This window comes from Poecilia formosa, unplaced genomic scaffold (genome assembly GCF_000485575.1).
Source record: "Poecilia formosa unplaced genomic scaffold, Poecilia_formosa-5.1.2 Scaffold42, whole genome shotgun sequence".
NCBI classification, from domain to species: Eukaryota; Metazoa; Chordata; class Actinopteri; order Cyprinodontiformes; family Poeciliidae; genus Poecilia; species Poecilia formosa.
The window spans coordinates 1,399,010-1,423,091 of NW_006799981.1; the positions used below are offsets into that span (position 1 = coordinate 1,399,010).

At 39.8% G+C, this 24,082-nt stretch overlaps 1 protein-coding gene across 1 annotated transcript in view; it reads right to left on the bottom strand.

Moving 5' to 3' along the window:
• ptk7b (protein tyrosine kinase 7b) overlaps positions 1 to 23,573 on the bottom strand; it is a 77,554-nt gene extending 53,981 nt beyond the window's left edge. Inside the window, exon 1 of the mRNA XM_007551464.2 lies at positions 23,043 to 23,573. Coding sequence (XP_007551526.1) covers positions 23,043 to 23,154 — 112 coding nt within the window. The 5' untranslated portion in view covers positions 23,155 to 23,573. The remainder of the gene's footprint in view (positions 1 to 23,042) is intronic.
• Between the last annotated feature and the right edge of the window lie 509 nt (positions 23,574 to 24,082).

The following is a 24,082-nucleotide window of genomic DNA, read 5'->3' on the forward strand; positions in this document are numbered from 1 at the left end:
CACAGGCACAATCCACTCTGAAAAATAAAAGCACAAAGAATGCTTCTTTAAGAAGGTGTGGAGAAAAGATCAACGTGATTTTTGTTCAAGTTGGTGAGACCTTAATTCAACATCAATCTTCCATCGCTTTAACCGTTTTAACAATTTAACTGGAAAAGACACTGATCAGGATTATTTATACTGGCTGATTTTGTTTTCCTGTAGGCCTGACCTGCAGATTTTACACAGCAAAAACACTAAATCTTTCCAACTACTTCTAGTGCAAATATCTTAGTACATGAGAATAGGAGCTTGTTTGATTCCTTAATATTGATTTTAAAAAGTACTCGTTCCACTGGCACATTATTTCCCCTAAGATATGGCAAAAATGTTTTTTTTTTATAAGTGAAATAATCTGCCAGTGGAGCTAGCACTCTTTCATCAATATTATTGACTTGTTTTATTCACTTAAAACAAGCTCCTATTATCTTGGTCAAAAGCAACTTCTAAGTTGCATTTTATTTAAAAAATACAAACAAAATTAAAAAACACAAACTCATGAATTATGAGAATTTATAATGGAAGAAAAATGTGATTCAGATTGAGAATGTGGAAGTTTCTCTTTTATTAATTTATATTAAAAAAAAGAAAAATCTTTGCTACTAGACCAGCCAAAGCAAAAAGGATTTTTGAATTTTTTTATTTAGTCAATATACAGTTTTTGATTAAAATGAGATGGCTTTTGATTATTAAAGAGCCAGCAATTAAGTTGTTTAGGTTAGTTTTTATACTTTGTTTGCTGGGACCACTTGAAACCAAAGTCAAATTTCATATTCATGCACACAATATTGATCAATAAAGCCGATTCTGATTCAGTAATGTATTTTACTTTTAAGGGAAACTTAGTAAAACTAGGAAATGTATTTAAAAAGAGAAAATTCTAATTTAGTTCAAATAAATTTGGAGGCCAATCCCTTTTGCGTCCACAGTGTCTACCCAAAAAGTAATATAAAATTCCCGTAGTTTACACTAGTTAGTGGGAAAGTAGGTCAGGGAAGTAGGGTACCTTACATGCACTAAAGATCTGCTCTGTTCACACTCTCCAACACTTGTGTGTTGCTTCTGATGTTTCAATTAAATGTAGATGAGGAGGAGGAAGCGAAAGAAATGCAACGCAGCAAGAATTTTCTTTTCGGGCATCCAAGTTTTAGGAGTCTGTATAGTTGGAAGAGGGAACAAAAAGTTGTGTGGGGGAAAACGAGGGGAGGATAGACAGAAACAAAGGAAAGAAAGAGAAGAGCTGTGGATTGATGATTCAATGATATGTTGAATTAATTAGTGGCTGTCAGTTTGCCTTTCACATTGTAGTCATCAAGCTTATTCCCACTGGTGCTTGGGTCACACCTTTTCCTCCTCATGCCTCTACTTTCCCCTCTAGTAGAAAGCAGAAATTATGGAAGATGGTAGTAAATACAAGGCTGCAGGACTCCACAGTAGAGAACTTCACCGACCCTTCTTCTCCTCAGTAAGGAAGTAACTTTTAAAAAATGATATAGCACTTATAAAAACACAAAGAATACTAGAATTTATAGCATAAAAACAATATACTATTGGTTTGGTGTTTTAGCTGCTAAAATCTACAATGGAGAGGAAACCGGTGAAGCAGGACGAGGTGTGAAGAAAGAAAGTTATATGAGAAAACTGCTGAAGTAAGTAACTGAGCTCAACTTTGTAACATTTTACAAATGGTCAAAGGTTCCTGAGTGTCCGAAACCAGAGAAGGACAGTAACGTTGTCTGACATCACATCAAAAACTTTATTTATAAGACTAAAAATAATTGTTTCAGTCCAATAAGATTCTCTGAACCTAATTAAAATGTGTCAGGAAAGTTGAATTATCCAAAAGAGCAATTGATTGCAGGAAATAGTTCGGTGACAGGCCTACAGTTGTTCTCTAAATCTGATTTTATTAACCATCGTAACTGGATCAGCAAAGTCCTCATAGTCTAAACATCATCTACCTTTTATAAAGAATTAAAGAACTGTACAGATTTTTGTTCTGACATTTGTGACAATGAGCCAACAGCCTGCAGGCACATATTCAATCATCCTAACTGTTGTTTTAGCTTCAAAAGGCGCAATAAAAAAAAAAAAAGTTGGGCAGCAGATCTAGGAGCTCACTGAAAACAACTGGGCTATAAAGTGAGTTCGCACTCCAAGTTTACTGCTGTGAGGTGAAATACTGCAGAGCAGGATTGAGCTATTGAAGTCTGAGGGTGACAACACTGAACATCTGAAGAACGAGGATCCCAGAGTAAATTGCTCTTGACAGCTATGAGTAACCGAACGTCTCTTTAGCGTAGCGAACTTTACAGAGCCAACAGCGTCTGGCGATCAGGAACGCTGCATCTGTAGCGTCCCAACAACAAACCTCAACACCCCCACATATCTTTATTTTAGTTAGCACTTGGTCCCTGCTCAGTGAGCTGCTAAGTGCAATGTCCGTTTCAAAAGAGATGTTCAGATGAAAGAAACCAACTTAATTGCTCCGATGACAATAGATGGCTCCTTGTAAAGACTGTCCTACTTCCCCCAGCACTTTAGACCAACTCGGATAAGACGGAGGCGCTAAAAGTCGAGATTTAAAACCTTCAGGGAATGCATGAGGCTTCTAGAAAACTTTCAAGTTACTCAGAGCGACCATTAAAAACAAACCTCATTGTTTCGCCCAACAAACCACAATGAGCAGTAATTATATAGTGAATGCTGGTTAACAAGGCATGGTGGTGATGCAGCATCAGTGGAGGTTTTTTTAATGATTAAAGCTGAATAATTAGCTCTAATTACTTCCTGCTTTACACACCACCCCCTGCAGCCATGCACACACACAGAGAACAATGTTTTACTTTACCTAAGGCTCAGGCTGAGAGTTAATGGGGACAGTGGAGAGACAGTTGAGGAGGAAAACAGGAAGGGGGGAAGAGTTCAGAGTCTGCTTACCGGACGCTTGCATAAAATGTGCACCAACGCAACCCTAAAACACCAGGATTGCACACATATGCCTGTGCACAGTAGGTTTGTTTGTGAGATTAAACTAAAAAGAAAGTGGGTGACAAAAACACCAATTATAGGCTCATTTGTATGTACATCACAGTCTTCTTTTGTGTTGGAATAAGATGTGTCGAGACACTTCTCTGCTCCATGGTGTGAGAGTGGCAGCCTTAAAACTAAGCCCTACGTTACAATGCTTTGAATGAGACTGCCTCTGTGGTTCTTCTGAAACTCTGGTCTCCATTAGTATGAGTCACAACTTACTTGGTGTGGCATAGAAAACTAATATATTCCACAGATAAATCCAAGCGAGAGAAAAAAAAAAGCCAGTTCAACTGACAATTAAGGTTGAGATATACTGGTCAGGCTTGATTTCTTTTTATTTCTTTAAATAGAAGTCTAATCTACATACCAGACTGGCAATATTAAGAAATTATGTAATTTTTATTACCATTTGTGATTCAAATGTTCTTAACCTTTAGATAATTTCTACTAAACTCAAAGCAAATTACACATAAAGTAAAAATACATAAAAAAGAAAAGCAATCAAATTTTTGTGCATTTCCTGTCAATAACCTGTCAGAGCTGATTAAGGGGAAATTTGTCTTAATCTGATCAATAATTCATTGACTGGCGAATCAGTAAATCACAGTGCAAATTGTAATGCAATATTTTGGAAGAATGTATTTTTATTGTCATGCATTCAAACCCTGAATATTTGGCTAGTTAGATGAATCAACTACCTCTGATGCTACACTTGAATTACTTTAGTAGCCAAGATGATGAAGCTCAAGAAAAATGGTGAGGATTGCAATGATGAAAAAAAGAACAAGACGACTCAGGAAAATGTGGGTTAATCATAATCAACACTGCAACATTCAGCCAGTGTATTATAATTTCATGTTTTGATTAATTTCCGGTTGGTTTAGAACTATACAAAGCAACTACTTTAGATTTGGACAAAGAGATGATCAAATCCAGATTTGATTAAAAGGAAAAAATGAAATAGCCTTGTAATGTGGCACTAGATGGACACTACAAGGGAGATGCTAATTTTAGCATCTGCTTACCTAGCTATAAATTAGCCAGCAGTGATATTCTCTGTGCTTCTAAATCATTTTCATCTTTTTCTATCGTTTTCCCGAGAAGTGATTGTTGGCTAACCTTTGTTGTCACAACAGGTGAACTCAAAAACTGCTTCCTTTCTTCAACAAAACAGTCTTAAACATCAGCTTATTGTAATCAGGATGAACAACATCTTACATCAGCCCACAAAGTTGCGTTCTGACTTGATGGCGATAGCATTAGTTCACCAGTTACTCCCTCTCATCATGGGTTGACTTATTACAGAACTGCACTCCTGACTAGATCTGGGAAATATATTTTGTGTATTTATTAATTAAATGTCTAACAAACTCATTGCACAGTGTCTGTGTCTCTACTTTGCTCTTGCTGCAACAAAGATTAATCCATCTCAAGAGTCATGGTTCACTGGTGAGCTCAGAGGTCTTCATGACTCCCATTTGGTCTCACTGGCTGATCAAAGCAAATCACCGAACATTGACGCTGTGCATTTTGTTGATCCTGTAGCTCCCAACCTAGGCAATCTCAGTCCTACCAGCAGGAATGCCTCACAATGACTGAATCTTGCATTTCCAAAGACAGATCCAAGGACACCCATCTGATAAGTCTTAAACACATGCAGAGTCACCCTTACACCAAACGAGCTCTCCTCTAAAGATGCATAAATTAGAATACAAAGACCAGGAACTAGAACAATGAGGCAACGCAATTTCCATCAGCCTTCAGCATCAATCAAAACAGTCAGGAGGCGGATAAGACTGACTGCAACCATTACCTTCAACACTACACAACTTTTGTAACCTTTAAAGCACAAAAACAGACCCAACATACCCCAACCACAAAGTGCTGGATCATTGAAGTAGGAAGAAGTAAATCACAGACCGCAAAAGGTCAACATTCACCTTGCAGCAAAAGTAACTTAAACAGGCCATGATGTGCATGTTGCCTTCAATAACTTCTGGTTGAAAGCTCAAAAAGACCACTATGGCTGCACACAACAGGTCTTTCTACAGAAAAAAGGGGGGCTTCATTTCATTATCCTGAAGGAAAAATTTGGTTTCCTGGAATTTCCAGTTTTACGTGGCATGTAGTGACACTTCAAGGGGAGAGAAGAGGGGAATGTTTTCAGCACTTTAATCTCTGTCATGTCTGTTGAATAGACAAGCTCATTTAAAAAGGGGATTTCTGAAATACCAGCAAAATGAACAAAATTAGGTGTAAATTAAAGAGAAGCAGTAAATTTGAAGCTCAAAGCTAGTCCAGAATTAGGTGCAAATATGATTAGAAAGACATTTCATAAAAAAATCTCTAAACCATGATAACACAAAGGAGGAATAAAGTTTTACAACAAGGTAGTCATACGCCAACTATTTCACATTCTGTCACGTTACCACTAACCACAAAGTATTTTTTTATGATTATTGGTTGTAGACCAAGAACGAGTAGAACAAAACTGTGAAAAGTGGTTCACAAAAAACATTTAAAAACTATAATCCAAGTCATTACTTTGTTTAACTCCCCTTCACTGTAATTACAGCTACAAATGCTTTGGGGTATGGATCTATTGGATCTCTCTCTTTGCGCAGTCTTCTTTGCTACATATCTCAAGCTCCATCAGATTGGCAAGCGATGGTCTTCCAGCGAACTAAAAATACATGGGAGGAAACGCCTCAGACTATAAGGATGAGGCACTGTGTCCACCTACGTGGAATTGTTGGAAATTAAGGAATTTGTCATGACAAATGCAGGAAATCAGCAACCATGACTATGACATTTTGGGTCAGCATCTTCTTCCACATATTCCTGAGTCCTCAACATGACTTGTGCCAAACATTAAATGGGACTTCTAATGGTGCTCTGACAACAGTGGCTTTCTACTAGCCACTTTTCCTTAAGATTTGTAGAGTTGTGGATTTCTGTAGCTATTCCAAAGTTACTGTAGGCCTCTAAACTGTCTTGATCTGTCAGATGTTCCTTGAGCTTTACAGCAATGTATTGTTTTCCTTTTACTGTACAATTATGTGCTGCTTGGTGTTTGTTTACCACATAAAACCCCAATAAAAACTGGGAGATGAAGTTGTTTTTGCCAGGCACTGTGGAAAGGGGGAGCTTAAATGTCACATATGCATCATGGTAATGAAGGTTTTAGTTGTGGACACCTGAAGAGGGCTCTCCCCGTTACGCTGAGAATATATGATGGTATAATGATACTTGACCACGGCTCTAATTAAATGCTAATCCCTTTTTAACAGACAGCAACAGCTACTCAAATCTTTTTATCCCCCCGTGTCACCCTGAGGCATCTCCCTGTAACAAATATCTCTCTTCTTTCCACCTCTCCTATTGAAAGTTGGAGATCCTGAGAAGCTGGCAGCGGCTGGAGAGAAGCAGCTTGCATTTCAAGACAAAGCCCCACTCCTCTGTCGGAAAGGAGACACTTTCCAACCCAGGACTGCCATTTATCACCAACAACCCGTTTTTCTACCTAGTCTCCGTCTCACACCTTGCTGCTTGACTAGTTTCTGCCACTCTGTGCGGATAAAAAAAAACAGACATTCTTTCAGAAAAGCTCTATAGTCTGTCCTCTTTAGTCCTTACAATGCTGCATTGAAAAATTCCCACAATGTTAAGGTATGCAAGGTGAGATAGACCCACTGTTTGAGTTTCACAAAGATAGAAAGAGAGGGAGAGAGTCACTGACTACCATTGCGTCAGTGTTCATTTATTCATGTTTGGACAAAGTGCATTATCTGTGCAGACTTGTAGCATTAGCACTGCAATGGTCCAGCTTTTTTATGAACAAACAGACCAAAATTACTTTCATCTAGGACTTTAATTCTTGCAAAATTTACAACATGGCAGCAGCACAGTTCTTGACTTTCTTATTATAGTGACTTTTCTTCCCATGTTTGATGCCCTGGTCATGTTTTTTAAAGCAGGGGAGACTATTGTAACCACCGAGGGTCTAAAATAGATGTTTTCTGCCATGCAGACACAATGAGCCACCGATTCTAGTGAGCAAAGATCTTTTTTTTTTTTTAATGGTTGCTATGGACAATCAAAATTACATTGGCAAACAAGGTTAACAACTTCCCTAACTACAAATGAACTGCTGTTTATACCCATTGACCTGGCTGGTAAAGTCCAACTCTTTGCAAAAGCTCTAGATTTTCTGCTCATCTTCTCTTGAGCTCTTCCTGCACATTTTCTAATGGATTCAGAGTACAAAGCTGACAAAGGAAGGTTTGTTTTTTTGTCTTGCAATCCATTTTTACATCAATTAAGCCAAACGTTTGACAAAATTTTATAGAAAGAGCAAACCTCTGAACATTTTCAGTTTTCTGGAAGAGGCACAGCAGATATTTCTATGTAATGCTCTGCCATTTTAAGGAGTTTATGTGCCTTAAACTCTAGTAACGATTCCACTGCCTTTAGAAAACATACCGGCCCACAGCACCACGCATCCTCCATTGTACTTGACAGAGGGTTTGAGGTAGGGCTGCAACAATATATTGATTCAATAAAGTCTTGTTAAAATGGAAAGAAAAATATATTTGTTTTCCAGTGGCTTGATAGACTCATTTGGGGTAAAAGTTTGCTTTGAAGACAGAGCAGAAAAACAAAATAATTTACTTTCTGGGCTTTTAACACAAATGACCCACAAGTTTATTGCAATGCACTTGTTTTTTGTACTCCTAAAAACAAAACCCATGTATTATACATCCCTGAGTCAACAGGAAAAAATGGGCTCCATTAAATGAAGGAAAATCAGTTACATTTGTTTTATTTTGCAATCAACCCGTTTTTAAGTTGAATTTTCTTGCTTTTGTTGGGTTAGTGCCAAAAGTCATATTATGCTCTATGGGAAATTCACACAATTAACCTACTTGTATATTAATCAAATAAAGAAATAACAGTTTTACAAACAATGTCCTTTTGTTCGGTTTGCTAAGAAAGAGTGAGAAGTGCCAAGCCTTTCCTTATCGCCTCTCAAAGGAGGTTAATAAATGTGAAACAGCTTCGACAGACGATGAGCAGCAGGCGAACAATCACAAGGAACCGATTAACAAACTTTCCACAGTATGTTAAGAATACCAGATTTAAGCACTTCAACACCATCGGAACAGCTAAAATCTAAAAAAAACAAACACTTTTTTTGTTAAATGGGAGCAAATAGGAAGCATATGGTCTTACATTAAATTAAAACTCTAGTTTTAAAATGCCCTCCTATTACTTTTTCCAATTAAACTCACTAGTAATAAAACATGCATTGCTTTGCAAAAGTATGCAACCACAAACTTTAGTATTTATGTGATAGACCAACACAATGTAAAATGCATGAGCCGTAGCAAGAGAGAAACAACACTGGGGACATTTTCCATCATAGAAACATCATTTCAGCCTTATATAACTAAGTCTGAACACACATATCCTGTTCTTGTCTGGTTTATTTAGCTGATAATTTAGATTTGTTTTGAATACATCTAACTGGGATCACAGGAGGTCAGACCCCACCGCATGACCCAAACCAGAACCAGATTAGCATCACAGGATCAAGCTGGCAAAGACCAAGAGGACACATAGCTACACATGCAATTCTTTACAAGGGTAATTAGGTTAGTTACCGTGTTGTGGACCGTTTCTCAGCTCCTCTCCAGACTGACGAAGGCAGCACTTGTGCAACATGAGCATAATCAAGATCCAGTCAACTTTCATATACCAATGAGTCACAGTGTCTTGAATATTTTATGCAAGTCTATTCAGGAACAAACTGACGAAAAAGCTTGTGAACTTTAATAATTCATCAGCTGCTGAAAATCTTTGGATGTTCAACCTTTATGATCACGTAATGTCCATTAGTGTCAGACTACATAGAAACCTGAGGGTGTCTTTAAGGGGAAGGTTGACCGACCTTCGTTTCTTCATCGACCCTCTAATCCTCCCTGACTACTCACAACCCAACATTCTCCAGATCCCTAATTTAACCACATTCCCGCCTGAGATTGAAGCCGCCCTGAGGGCAGTGTTCAAAACTCAGGTTAACGACTTTAAACGACTTTCAAGGACTGACTCACCAACTTTACCCCTCTGTAAAACTACATTAAATACCAGCTCTCAAAGGCATTTTAGACAGAACTGCAACCGTGGAAGAAGAAAACAAGATGCTCATGTAAATTTGTGACAGGACGTGACGTGCAATTTCAAAAAGACGTGTTAGAATTTTATAAGGGATTAATCATCTTTGTCTAGACTGGAAGACTGAAGGGGCTAAATATACAAAGAGTATTACAGTAAACAAAATGTTGATTTCAGAAAATGGGGACAAGGACACAGACAGAAACGTCGAATTTCAGGAGAAAGACAAACCTGCCCTGAATGAAGATGGACAATGGAGGAAACATCTGGTGGACAAAAGGGGTAAATCTGTCCTGAACAAAGATGGACAAAAGGTGGAACCTGCCCTAGACAAAGACAGATGAAGGGAGAAACCTGTCCTCGATGAAGACGAATGGACGGGGAACACGTCCAGGATGAAGATGAAATCCTGCTCTGGAAAAAGAGAATGCAGGAAACCTCAACTGATTGACAAAGGACAACACGTGTCCTGAACAAAGACAAATGAAAAGCAAAAACTGTCCCGAGTAAAGAGCTAAACCTGTAATGAACAAAGATGGACATGGAGAGAAACTTGTCCTGAATGAAGATCGACAAAGACGGAAACCTGCTCTGGACAAAGACGGACATTGGAGGCAATTTGTGTTTGACTAATGAGAAACCTGTCCTGGGTAAATAGAAATAATGTCCAGAGAAGATGGACAGAAAGGTATCTTTGGGACCCTGAGCTGTGGTAACAATTTTCAAAATACAGGTCTGATTTATTGGTCGGTACATATAGCTGCACAAATCCTGGTTTCCTTTGGATTTAAACTAAGTTTAAAGAGAGACGGTGGTGAAGGGATAAACCGTGCAACCTATATACGGAGGCCTCAGGCCTCAACTCACTCATCACAGGATCGAGGCCCGGCCCACTGACCTTTATCAACTAAAGAACACTAAAGCCAAAAAAGTCAGTAGGCAGTAAAATTAGTGACAATCTTAGGTTTCCCAAAGGAGTCCAACAGTTGGAGGTCTGGACCAGCTGCATGGCTTCCATGAGCCCAGAACACTCTGTGGAGGCCTCAGCATTTCCTCACTCATGTTTAATGCCGTTTGAACCGCAGAGATTCACAAAGACTCACAGCGCCAGAAAACAACACGATCAAACAAAGGAAGGATGGGAAGAGGAAAAGCTGCAGGACATCCAGCCCTTTCTTGTTAAAGATGAGAAACACTTGGACGTGTGTCTACGAGCAGAGGCACTTCTTTAATTCATGACTAGCCCCCAGTCTGCTGCAGAATCCTCACTCTTACAAGTGGAGCTGATGTAAAGATAACTGCAGCTTTCATCAGGACACAATGGTTTTCTCACCTAAACACTTGAAAGTTGGGAGCTAATTATACCACAGCACTTTAAATGGAAACGTGAGACTGACTGTCAATAACTCTGCAGCTGACTTTTGGCACATATCTTTCCAGCTTTGCTTGTATTTAAAAGCAACGAGTGCTCCGAGGCGTCCGTCACTCAAGACTCTTGGTTTGAACATGATTTCTTCTTTTTCTGACAGCCGACCGCAGAATTTCTCAATCTCACTCCAGGGAGCGAGCTGCTGTTTCAGTCGTCTTTTCCCGGTTTCAGAGCATCCGTGTAAACGCTGAAAAGAGAGATAGGGCGGAGGTTCAACTCAGGGGCTCGTGTGTCATCTGACCTCATTTCAAGACGGCCCTGAGAGGTTACAAGGGGGAAAGGCAGAGGTGTAGCTTTCACTGCAACCTTTTCTTTGCTTCCTGCGAAATGACAGGACACAAAGGCGCAGAAAGAGTTGTGCCTGGAAACCATCCCAAAAGAGATGAAAGAGTACCGGTGAAGTCATGGCGCAAAAACGCATCTGGGCAAGAAAGCAGAGCTACATCTCTGAATAAGATGCCAAAATGCTACAACTCACAAAGGAGGATAGGGAGGTGTTTGACAAACTAGTGTGATGCAAAGCGGAGGATTTGCCAGTAGCATCATAATGTGCATAAGACACCTATTGGATCAAAAGTCAAAATGGAGCTCAGGTTTTGCTGTTGAAAATATAGCAAAATGTATATAAATTTGAAATAGTAGGCCCCGTGATTTAGGTTAATACATCAAGAAATTAGTTTGATCAAAGTAATTGAATTCAAATAGTAGCACTATACATACGGTCAGAGAGCTTTTTTTTGGTCTATAGTGGAACATTTGGTGAAAGGAAAAAGTGTGGTCTGCTAACAAGCTTCATGGAGATGCTGATTGAAGAGATGATTGAAACACAAATAAGTTTTAAGTGTTTTCTGTCACTTGTAAATTCTATTTAAGAAATAAAAGGGAGACAAAAAGTTATTGAAACTGGATTTGATATGAGAAAATCAGACATAATTTTTGAGCCACATCACCCAGTCCTGTTCCCTATGTGAATTATATGACTATAGTAGATTACACCATGTTGACCGTCTTTTAATGCAAATATAGGGCAATTTCATCTGTAACTGAAACCTCCTGATTTATACAATGTGATTTGTAAAATGCAGAATATCACAAGTAAAATCCACTACAAAATATAGTTTTTCATAGCTTGTCAAGGTGACTCAACAAATCTCGGATTTCACATTCCAGCCCAACAACCAGAAAGAAATACAATCATCCCATTTTTTGCATTTGAATGGCGAAAGAGTGCTTTTGAATCTGGGCTTCAATGCTAAACAAACAGATGGCACCACTGCTCACTAAAATATAGCCAAGAAAAACACCTCCTTGTTTCTACTGTGTGTGAAGCTTTCACTTAAATTTTTACCTCAGAGTGAAGGATCATGGAGTCATGTTTTAAAAATGAGAGGGAAGCAAACTGCAACAAATGAAGCACAACAACATTAAGAGGGTTTCTCCAGAGTCCATCAATAATCAGTCACATGCTTTTAAAAGCCAGAAGCAGACCATAAACTCATCCTCAGAGACGTCTATTGTTCAAGCAAGAATCTGTGTTCACATAACTTAAAACTAAAAAAAAAAAAAATCCAGCCACAGTAAAAGAATCTGGTTTTGAGCAGCATGGGGTCTCCGTCTGCACCACAGGAAGTCAACAACCAAACAGCTGCCGGTCTTCTCCTGCCACGGCTGTTTTTGAGGCCCGCAGGGAGTCCGCAGCCTTCACCCTCCTCACCACACACACGTAAACAAAACCCACACACCCGGCAACGCGACGAAAGACAGGACCGTGGCCGTCCGCCTGGGTCCTAACCTGGATGAGGACACAAAAGCCACGGTGGTCCGGGGGGAGGGAGGATGCTTTGAGATCCTCATCCGCTGTGCGTTACTGCAGGAGGAAACGACGGCAGCACAACATCGATTTCCTCCGCCGTTTGGTACATGGGGGCGAGCTGAGGGACCATTGTTAATTGTCAGACACAACACAACACATTTCTGTCTGTCGTCACCTCAGCAGATAAGAACAGGAAACACTGGCCCTGTGCAGCGTAATCAACAAGGTTGTGTCAGCTGGCTGCACCTGCACAGAGCAGCCCATTGTTAAGGCCTGCGTTACGTCTGTCCTCTGTGGGCTTTTAAACTCTCATTTCTAAAGAAACATGTTGACTGAGGCTGATAATAACTGATGGAGATGTGCAGTCATAACCATACAGTCTAATGAGGATTGAAGTGATTAAACAGATTAATTGTGATTAATCGACTGTTGAAATAATCTTCACCTAATTTAGTAATTGATCAATCATTCACCGGAGCATGCAGACTCTAAAAAAGCAGATTTACTGAAGGAACAACACCTTAAGGGCACTAAGCCAAAATGGAGCAAAAAAAAAAATGCATTTTGCATTGAAGTTAATAAAACTTTTTTGTTCAGAACTCCTCGAGTGACATAGTTTTTGCTCCAACTGGTTCAAATTCTGTGCAAAAGATCTTAGGGATGTTTTCCTATGCAGTCATTAGCTTTACAGTGTATTGATTTAAAGTTGAGCAGAAAGGGCTGAGCTTCTCACATACTAATGTTAGAAGTAGTATTGTAGTTGCAGATGCATCCTGCAAATGATCAAGGGTTCTCCAAAGGATCGCCATCTTATTGCATGTCAGGCAATGCAAAGTTGAATTTCTAATTCAAAGAAGAATTGATTTATTTGCATTTTAATGCATTTCTAATACTGTATAAGATAGTTAAAGGAAAAATCTGAAGAATTTGGACATTTTTTCTCAGATTAATCATCAAAAGAAATCAGTTAATCAGAATATTCAATTACTGAAATAGTCATTAGTCGCAGCTCTAAATCAAATTTTGTTAAAATGAGTTATGGAGCCAGTTGAATGGTTGTTCATAATTTATCATTTTTTTAACAGAATACAAAAAGTGTCCATAAAACTCAAAGATGAACAAGGAAAAAAAAAAAAAAAAAAAAAACTAGAGGAAAATATTTGTGCCAACTGAGAACAAAACCCCTAACAGGCTCTCTGTCGGTTACATATTCTGGGGGTGTTTTGGACAATGGAGGCACAAATTGGACCCCTAAGACAAAGCGAGCACGCCAACAAGTCAGGATATTTCTGGAGGAAACCCGCATATAAAAACAGCTTTGATGAATCTGCTTTTCCTATCAGCAGAGCAGCTTCAGAGAGACGGACTCCTTCCAAGACCTCCTTATTCTGCAAACCTACTCAATTATTCCTCCTGCGCCGCTCCATCCTGCTGTCTGGATTAACACAGACTCCTTAGAGGAAGGTTCAAAAAGAGGACAACACCAGAAAGGATGGAGGGGCTTTAGGGAGGGGTGGCTCGGTACTTGGCATGGTTTACGAAAGTGGAACGAGCAAAGTGGAAAAGAGCAGAGGGAGGTGAAAGAGTGTGCGGCTACAGAAATGGTGGAGAAGGAATGAAGCTGTTGCTGGTGGTCGGGTTGTTTAACGTGATTAAAAACCCCAGAAAAACAACCATGGTTGTTGTCTGGTGAGCCCCCCTCCTCTAAAGCAATTACTGCCTGCTAACACAGAACAATGCTGCTCGTAATCAGCCAGATCTGCTGGGTGCACAGGCCACAAACATGGCCTGCCTGTTCTTTGGTCAGTACAGGTCACATCTAGTGATTATGAAGCCATTAAATTCAACCAGAGGGAGGCTGGGTCTCCTAGAAGGTGAAACTGGTCAAAATCTGACAATGATGATGTTAAATTGGCCCATTTGAAACAATGTTCACATCCAGGATGCATCACTCTTCTGCATTTACAGGTTTTTAAAAACTATTTTAATGCAGCCACATAATCTCACACAGAAACATGTAGAAATATGCTCATAGTTTTTGATCAATTATTTGCTTATTCTGACGACTAATCACCAGCAAAGTAATCACTTCAAAGAAGTCAAAAAAGGAGTTTGTGGAAGTTGAAAAAAATCCAAACAGTTTAGGAGAATAAATGCATCTTCTCGGTTGATTTATTCATTTTCAACGCTTTGCTCCAAATCCCAGGAGAACAGAGGCAGAGCCGCGGCGCTCTGAACAGGAAGTGAAGGGAGCCGGGAAGACCTAAAACATTCTGATAAGCCCATCCACATCAGTCCGGCTCACGTCATCCTCCACACCGGCCCAGCTGGGTTAATTTGGGTGAGAGGACCACGAGGTCAACGCATCACGCTGCCATGGAGACAGACCCATTCCCCGGACCTCTGCTGTAACCCCACTAGAAAAACAAAGAGCATCTCCAAACAGAAAATCGGTCACAGAACAGATTAGTTTTTAAGCATCTGAGCGGCTGGGCCGACTGAACGGCTCTGAGGTGAAACAGCCGTTGACGATATCAGACACCAGAGGCCTCGTCAGCCTGTTTCCATGCACCGCTGCGACAAAGACGAGCTGAATAGAAGCTGTCTGGTGTCTCTCTGCCTGTGGGCCTGTTGCTCTGATGAATTCATTCAGCCTCAGGCAACAAAGAGTTAATGGCTGCCGGGTTTATGCGATGGCATGCCTTCCTCCCCTCCTCGCCCTCCTTTATTCCCTTCTCTCCCTTCAAACGGGCTGCAGCCAAATGAGGCATTCCTGCACGTTTCAATCGGATGCATTTAAATGCAGCGGCAGCAACGCTCACGCTTTGCCCCAAACACTGAAAACAAAACGGGGATTTTGTTACGCTGTGAAGCCCCTCCCGTCCCTCCTCAATGTGGGCCTCATACCTGCCTGCCAGGCGGAGAAGCTGGAGTATCACAGGAGGGAGTTACAAGGTCAGGCTGCCAAACTACTACACTTCTAGTAGTAGTAGTAGTAGTAGTTTGTAAACCTAAAAAAATTTTAACTTAAAAAAAAAAAAAAAACTGAGTTGCTATGAGTTTAACCAAATCTTATTTCTGCAGTTCAGCATAAATCATGAACTTTAGTCCAGATCCCAAGGAACAGAGTGGAAAAACAATAAAACTATTGCAGGAAAACATCAATGAGGTTCATTTTACTGCCAGCTGTGACTCGTCACTGAATGCTTCCTTTAAAAGGCCAAACAAACTTAAAGTTTACAACTCTTAATAAATGTGCCTGCTCCTTTAAAAGCCCAAATTCTGCTTAATTTCAAAAGTTTATCTTTAAAAATTAATTGAGCAACATTTGAGAGATTCTTTGTCCCTAAACAACGATCAAATATTTTTACTGGCTACCCTCTGGAACGGTATTTGTGGGTGTTGAGGACCACAACCTCATGCTAACACCTATAATGACCCGAGACTCATTTTAAAATCATTTGTAACTGCCCATTTCATGTTCGAATGCCAAATACACCTTAATATGCATCAACATGCACAGTGAAAAACCATCTTGGAACTACAGCAGAAGCTTTCAGTCTTCTATATTTGAACTCTTGAGGATGCAGCCAATGAGCGCCAAGAAAAGTAAATGTTCCTCCTGGATTGGCTGCCATACAAACACCAGCTAATTGTGTGTCATGTTATTGCGCCAAGTTATTTCAGCTTCCCAAACATTGCTTTGAAATATTTTAGATATACTCTTGAAAAATCTGAGGATAGCAGTGTGTGCACCAGTTTTCTGGCCAATCATAGATTTGTAGTGTCTAAAGACGGAGCAATCAGAACCCCACAAAAATAAATGCTGCTCTTGAAAAGCATACCTATTTGTAATATACGTCTTCAGGACACCAGTCACATAAAGAAGTGTGAATAATAATAAGCTGCACACAGTAATTGAATTTAATCATATTTTCAAATTTATTGACATTTCATTGAAGTGGAGAAAATTGCAAAATTAACAATATAGACAGATCATTTTTAAAGCATTAATTGCAATTTATCGCAAAAACAAGAAATCAAAATACTTATAAATGTATCATGATACATGATCAACAATAAATGCTGATGGGAGAGAGTGTTAGTCACTCCTCTCTCATGGTGGAGAAAAACAGGTACAGAGGCTGATTTTCACATCTTTGCAGAGGTAGATCATTTTGGTGGATAAAAACGGTTTGTCATGCAAGTATTGGCCGATCGCCAATCTCCCAATATTAAGGAAATTGGGGCTCGTTTATCAGTGTAACCCTAATGGACAGGCAGGCTTTCCTTACAGTAATGGTTAGAAAAATGCACAAACCACCAGCAGGAGGTGGTTCACTCTGGTGTGTTATTTTACTTCCCTTTAAAACTAGCAACTTTCAGAGGTGTTAAATTACAGTGCTGCAGTATTGCGGTGAAAGACAGCGTAAACAATGCCTCGTCTAACATGACTTGGTTTGGCATCTGACATCCTAGATTTTCTTTCCAATTCTAGTTAGGAATATTTTAGGGAAAAAAATTAATATTTAGCATCTCTTACAGGCTAACCAAGTGATGCATGGCAGCAAATCCTCAGAAACAATGCAGAAAGAAAAATGCCGCTACGCCTAACACACCAAAATCAAGAGTGTGTCACAATCAGTCCTACAGTTCAGACAGGACAAAGAGCTGCAGAGGAACCAAGTCGATAAACAACAGAGATCCTTCATGACAGGACGAGGAACAGACCCGGCAGAAAAGAAAAAGATCCACAACAAAATCCACAGAGCAGCCAAATCACTAACACATGAGCCGACATGTATGATCTTTATTAAAAACATACGGTGGCTCGGTTGCATGGTAGTCACTATTTTTGCTATTTTTGTTTAAGTTTATAAAAGGCAAAAAGGGGTAAGGTTTTCTCATTTATGTATGATTCTCCCACACACATACCGAAGGTTTAATGTAAGAGCACGGAAAATATTAGCTGACAAGACGTCTTATAAGCTATCATATCCATTTTTCTTTCTAATCTCTCCCTCAGGCTGGTGAATCGGTTGTTTTTTGGCAACCACTGAGCCAAGACTTGACGATGGTTTCAATGAAATGTAAGGAAAGCTCAGGAGACGGGGAAAGCCGCGTAATCCATAAATAGTTTTGCTTTCAAACTGCCGTTACCGACGTGACGAGAGCGACAAACGAGCGCCAGCGACGCATCGATCTGGCGGGTGACACGAAGTCGGTAACAAGAGATTTCACAACCATGAGTTAAACCACTGAAATGGTGTAAGAAGATCATCCCCAGAGACCAAAACCCTCCATAATGGACTGAGAGTAAACTGCATAGTGACTGGGGTTAAAAAAAAAAAAGAGAAAAAGTTCAAAAGCTTCACCTAAAGCTGAATAAACATCACCTGATAAATGAGCAGAAACCAGAGCCTCAGAGGGCCTTGAGAAATCCTCCCACGGTCCCACAGCTACCAGTGAAAGTTTCTGATGTCCACGACGACACATATTTATCCTCGTCAAGTTTTTAACCTCAGTTGTGTTTTTTCCCCCTTTTTTCTTTGTGACGCTGTTAAATCTCCATGTAACAAAACCTAAACAAAGACAAACTGTTCTTAAATATTGTAAACCTCACGTGAAAAACAGTTTCAGAGTTCCCAGAACTATAAGCCATGGCTAAAATATAAAATGGCTAAATGTTCAGCAGGCAAGAAGTAGAAGGAAGGAATGGAGGTAGGACACAAGGAAGGAAGGGAAGGAAAGGGGGATGGGGAAACAAGAACAAAAGGAAGGAAGAAAAGGTAAAATTAAGGAAAGAGACAAAGAAGGAAGGAAGGGAGGACAAGGAGAAAAATGGAAGGAAAGACAAAGGGAAGGAAGGTCTAGAGAATAAGACATGGAATAAAGTCTGGAAACAAATATTTCTTCATTCTCATCCAGATCTAGAAGATACTGCAATAAATGAGACTTTTCATGCAGAGCAGCGACTCCATTATAACACAATGTTTAAAGACTCTTTTCCCCACACATTCCGACATTAATCTTTCAAACACAAACACAATAGGAAGCATGAACTTTCACCATCTTTTCATGACTAATTTGGACAAATCACATCCTGTACTTTTCCAGACTTTCTAAGGACCGATAGAAAACTTCAACTTGACTTGAAACCATCAAATATCAGATTTTTATTTCGTTTTTCTTACCACTCTCCCTCTAAAGCTCCATGCTAATTCATGCATCATCCACTTCAGATGACAGTCAGTGTCCTGTAAATAACACAACAAAGTGCACATTGTCTTTATAAACTGCTGGCAGATCGCTCGGTAGAGATAAGTTCATCCACACACAACACATCTCAGTTTATTCAGTAATAATCCTCTTATCCCGTCCCAATGTGAGCATTCAGGAAACGAAGGAGCAGCCAAGCGGCCTCCAGGCACAGCAGTGTTAATGAGAGCAAAGCGTAAGGGTTTTTTCTCTCTCTCTCTCTTAAATAAAGCTGCAGCAGGTGTGAACGCCAACGAAACGCTCTCAAAGGAAGCCATCTGTTCCAGTACAGTAGGAGCTGCTGTTTATGAACGGGCTAAGCAAACCGCCGGTCGGTGCTGCAGGTCAGGAGGGCGTCTGCAGGACGGACACGTCCCACAGGCTCAGAGGAACAGCGTCCAGGCTTTCACTGAGCCACCAACTCCATTAGGCCTGAAGTAATTAATCGTGACGAATCGATTACTGAAATAATGAAACTAATTTAGTAATTGATAACTGGAGTATACAGACCCAAAAAAGACAATTTCAGAATAGTAATTAAGCCAAAAATGTGCAAAATATACTTACATTTTGCATTTTAGATAAAAAAACATCTGTCTGTCATACGGCTGCAATTAAAAATTGTTTTAGAAACCGATTATCCAAACAATTAATCAGATAAAATCATTTTTTTACAGATATTTAATTTAACCACTTGAGCCTTTTTTATACAGTAAAAATGTTTAGAAATTCAATTCCTTTTTTAATAAGAAAAACAAACATTTTATTGCTTAAAATACAGTAACATTGCATTCCTTTAGTGAGTTTTAACAGGGTGAAGTTAAAACTTTAGCCAAAACTAAACTTTAGCCATATTTATAGATCAATGGGTTTTTTTTCTTAAATGCAAAATGTGTATTCATGTTGTACAGTTTTGGCTCCATTATTGCTCTGATTATATCGTTTTTTCAGTAAAAGGCCAGTTAACGTTTAGTCGATTACTAAATCAGTTGAAGATTTCAATAATCGATGCGTCATGATTGAACAGTTCAGCCCTCGTCTGTAAAAACACGTTTTAAGGAAATTGTTTGCATATTTTGATCGTTTTCTAATATTGTATAACAAAGTCTTACATGGTTAAATGAAAAACCTGTTTAATGTTCCAATTTTTTATGTGATTGATAACCACAATATTTTACTAAAATAATTATTTGCATCCCTAAACTCAATAGTGGTTTAATTAAATGCACACTAATATGAAGAAATCCTATGAATGTGCACAAAAACAACTCGCCGAGTTGTGTTTTTCCAACACTAAAATACTATATATAAGAGGTTTTATGTCGGACGGTGATCCAGATGGCTTCATCCACAGATGGAAACAACAAAGAGTCGACACACTCAAGTGTGATTGTTTCACTTAATAGTTTTCTAAAACGTTATGTGCAAATATTTGACCAGAACAGGCAGATTTAGTTAAAAATAACCATCAAGAAGAAGAAAAAAAAAAGCGATTTTTTTTTCCTCTTTTTTTTTAAACAGCGGTCCATCTGAGACGACAGGACCTGGAGTGGTTCTGTTCAGACGTTTTATAAAAACAAACCCGCAGCGGACCCGCCTCCCCTGCTGCTGCCGGCGCACAGAGGACACATTCATCCCCAAAAACGGGCACCATCAGGCGGTGGTTGGTGGGGGGGCAGTGGGAGCAGAGACACACTTCAGCTGTAAGGAATTTATTCAGGCACTCTGACGGCCACGGCAGCAGCAAAACTCAATCTGCAAGAATCAGATAAAACCGTCTCAGTTCTGACCTGATGAGCTTTGATTTAATGAGCTTCATCCCCGGCAGGAGAACAGAATTCCTTTTCCACACACTCCGATGTTTACACTGTTTTTCTTCTTCTTCTTCTTCTTCTTCTTCTTCTTCTTCTTCTTCCTCGCTCTGCAGCTGAGGTCTTGAACTTTCTGAGTCTTAAAGAACAAAGTTAATTTTTCTTCTTCTTGTTCCTCTGTTTGAGGTCAACGATCAGGGAGCAGATTGAGACTTTTCCTCCACTTTAGGATTCATGCAACATCCATAAGCGTTTGCCAGAGAGGCAGTTATCCAACATGCTGGAAAGCATACAGCTGTGCCTTCAAAGGTACAATTTATCATGTTACAGCCAACATTTTAGTATATTTCACTAGTATTTAAATGAAAAAAAAAGGTGCATAATTCTGAAGTGGAAAGAAATGGATACATAAATTCATGTAGAAAGACCTCAGACCAGGATTTGAACCAAGGACCTTCTTATTGCAAGGCTACAGTGCTCCCCTTTAATTAAATTAAATAAACTCATCATCATCATAAGAAGCAGCAATCAGCTTCTCTGCACTGCAAATCTGCAAAATAAAACCGCAAACCAGCTGAAACACTCAGTTCATTTAAATCAAAGCTAAAAGCCCAACTGTTTTGAGCTGCCTGGGAACCATAATAAATTAAACATTGACCAAAATATTTGATGCCCAACAATGGCACTTGGCAAAATGAAATGTTTTCTGGTTTCCTCTGTTGACTGTGTGGCGTCTTTAATGGCTTTCTGTGTTTTTAATGATGTAAAGCACTTTGAACTGCCTTGCTGCTGAAACGTGCTACACAAATAAACTTGATTGATTGATCATCGTAAGCCCCCAAATCAAAACAAAAAATAAAGAGTTCTCTCTTTTTATGTTAATCTCAGTGTAAACCCAGCAGTTCTTTGAGGGCGTTTTGACGTTTGTGAGGATATTTGAGAACAAGCAGCATCATGAAGTAAAGGTGGGCGATACGGGCCTACAAATCTTTTTGCAATATTTTGTGGTATTATTGTCAGAACAATAAAAGTGATGGTATAAAAACAGTTACTTCCTTTAAGTATCTGTATGGCTGTGACTTAAAACATTTGCCATTTGAAATGCGCTTCTTTACTTACTTTAAAAGGCAAATGCATTTAATCATGCTTTTTTAATTGATGTTTATTGGTGCTTTTGTGTGTAAAAAAAAAAAAGTATTTCTAAAATACTGTTAGTTTATAAGGGCATTAATAAATTTAATTTTTCCACAATAAATGCTCATCCCTGTCATGAAGTCCAAGGGAAACGGGTCGTAGCAGCATCATGCTGTGGGGTCGTTTTTTCAGCTTAACCAAGGAAGCTGATTAGAGGTGATGGAAAAATGGATGGAGCTAAAAACAGGGAATCCCTGGGGGTAAAAAAAGACAACTACAAAACTGGTTCAAATCAAAGCATGAGGGTGGCCTAGTCAAAGTACAGACCCAAATCCAAGAACAAAAACTGTGGCATGACTTGAAAAATCAATGGTCATGGATAATCTCCATCCAATCTGACTGATTTTGAGCTACTTTGCAAAGAACAATAATCAAGTAAACATATTTGTCTCTCTAGATGTCCAAAAGCTGGCAGAGAAATAACCAGGGCCGGATTTAGAGGAATGGGGGCCCCTGGGCTGGAGCCAGTTTGGTGCCCTGTCCCAGAAAAAATAAAACATATTTTACTCATGCAAAGTACAGAAACTGTTAGGCAAGCCCACACATTTACAGGTACAAATTGAAGAATAGTTTGTTTAAAACATCTAACAGATGACTCCATGTTGGTCCCAAAAACATCATTTTCAAATATTGCTGTGTAGATTAAAATAACAAAACTCCAACAGCATTTAAAAAATAAAATAAAATACTACATGCAAAATGAGGCCATGTTTGGAAAACAACAATAATTTAGGAGTCCCCTAAAACTCAGAGCCCTGGGCTACTGCCTCTTTTAACCAGTTTTAGAGTCTGTGTCAGGACATACCTGCAGTATCTGCAGGGTAAACTTGTTTTTGTCCCACAGTGGAGGTGTAACACCTAAAATGTGTTACACTTAAGGAAGTAGGAGCATGCAGATACACTTTTATTAAGAAAAAGCTACATAAAACAAGGATAAATAATCCAAAACAGAATAAACACAAATGCACGCCCACTTTTTCGTATGCTTCACAAAAAGGTTTGAGGTGCAAACCTCTGCAGAACAAAATGCATCTGTAAATTTGACTCATTATGCAGGCAGGCTTCGCTTGCACTATAAATGTTAGTCGTTTCTCCCCCTCACTGGGGGTCAGTGGGGGAGGGGTCCACCCCCTCCTACTCCAAACACAAACTTTAACTCCAACTTTTCACATCGAAACCCCACATCCAGGCAGAAGTCTCATGATGATGATTAATCAGCGTTTTAACCAGCAGGGCATGCTCGGAAGCGGATACATTGTAACTGAGCGAAGAGAAACTTAGTACCGACCTTGGAGGCAGATGAATCCAGCCGCGTACAGAACATCCAGCAGGGTTTTTCCTCTCCGGGTTACCCCGGAGTTTACCCTCCGCCGGGTTTTACCCCCTGCCGGTACATCCATGGTTCCCAGTTCGGTTCTCCCGAAGAAAAACCCGCAGGTCGAGTCAAAGCGAGAGTCGAGTCACCTTGTGCGCACAGGTATCCCAGCGCCGCTTCCCTGCGCAGCTCCCCCGGGGGAGAAGCCCGGACGGCCTCGGCTGCTCACCTGGTTTCACCGGAACACGGCAGAAATAAGAGGGAACCCGAACCAGGCCAGCTACACGAACCACTGAGTTCACACCGAGCCGAAAGTTTGGACCCAACTCTATGAACTTCCAGGTGGCTCACAGGGGGAAAGCTGCCGGAAATGTCGGCTGCTGTGACTCATTCCAGCCCGCTGCGTGGGTCCGACCGAGCTCAGAACCACCCGGACCTCCTTCAGCCCGCTTTACCTCCCAACTCTGCTTCCTCCCGCTCCGCAGACTCTGAGTGGAGTGGATTTTCTTTCTCTCTCTCCCTCTTCACACACACGCAGTGAAGCAGGCTGGAAAAACGGGAAGCGCTTCCTGTAGATACCTTTCACAATAAGAGTCGCAAAGTGGCGGAAACTCGGGATTTTCTCCAATTTTCCGCCTTTGCATAATTCTTCAAGAAGGTCAATCAGATTGATTCTATTTTGAATTTAAGTCCGGACTTTGACTAGACCATTCTGCAGAGGTGGGTAGATGACCGAAAAATTGTTCTCAAGTAAGAGTAGCAGTACTTCCACATATTTTTACTCAAGTAAAAGTAAAAAGTAGCCATCCAAGAAATTACTCAAGTAAGAGTACAAATATTAAAAAGTCTATTAACTACTGAGTGACTGATCACATTATCAGTCATTTAACATTTAGAAATAACATCATCAGGTGGACCAAAGTATAAAGTTAAGTGGGCACTTTAGCATACTAAACACCAAATGACAATAATTCATATAAGTAACAAAAAATAATAATAACTTAAGCAAAAAT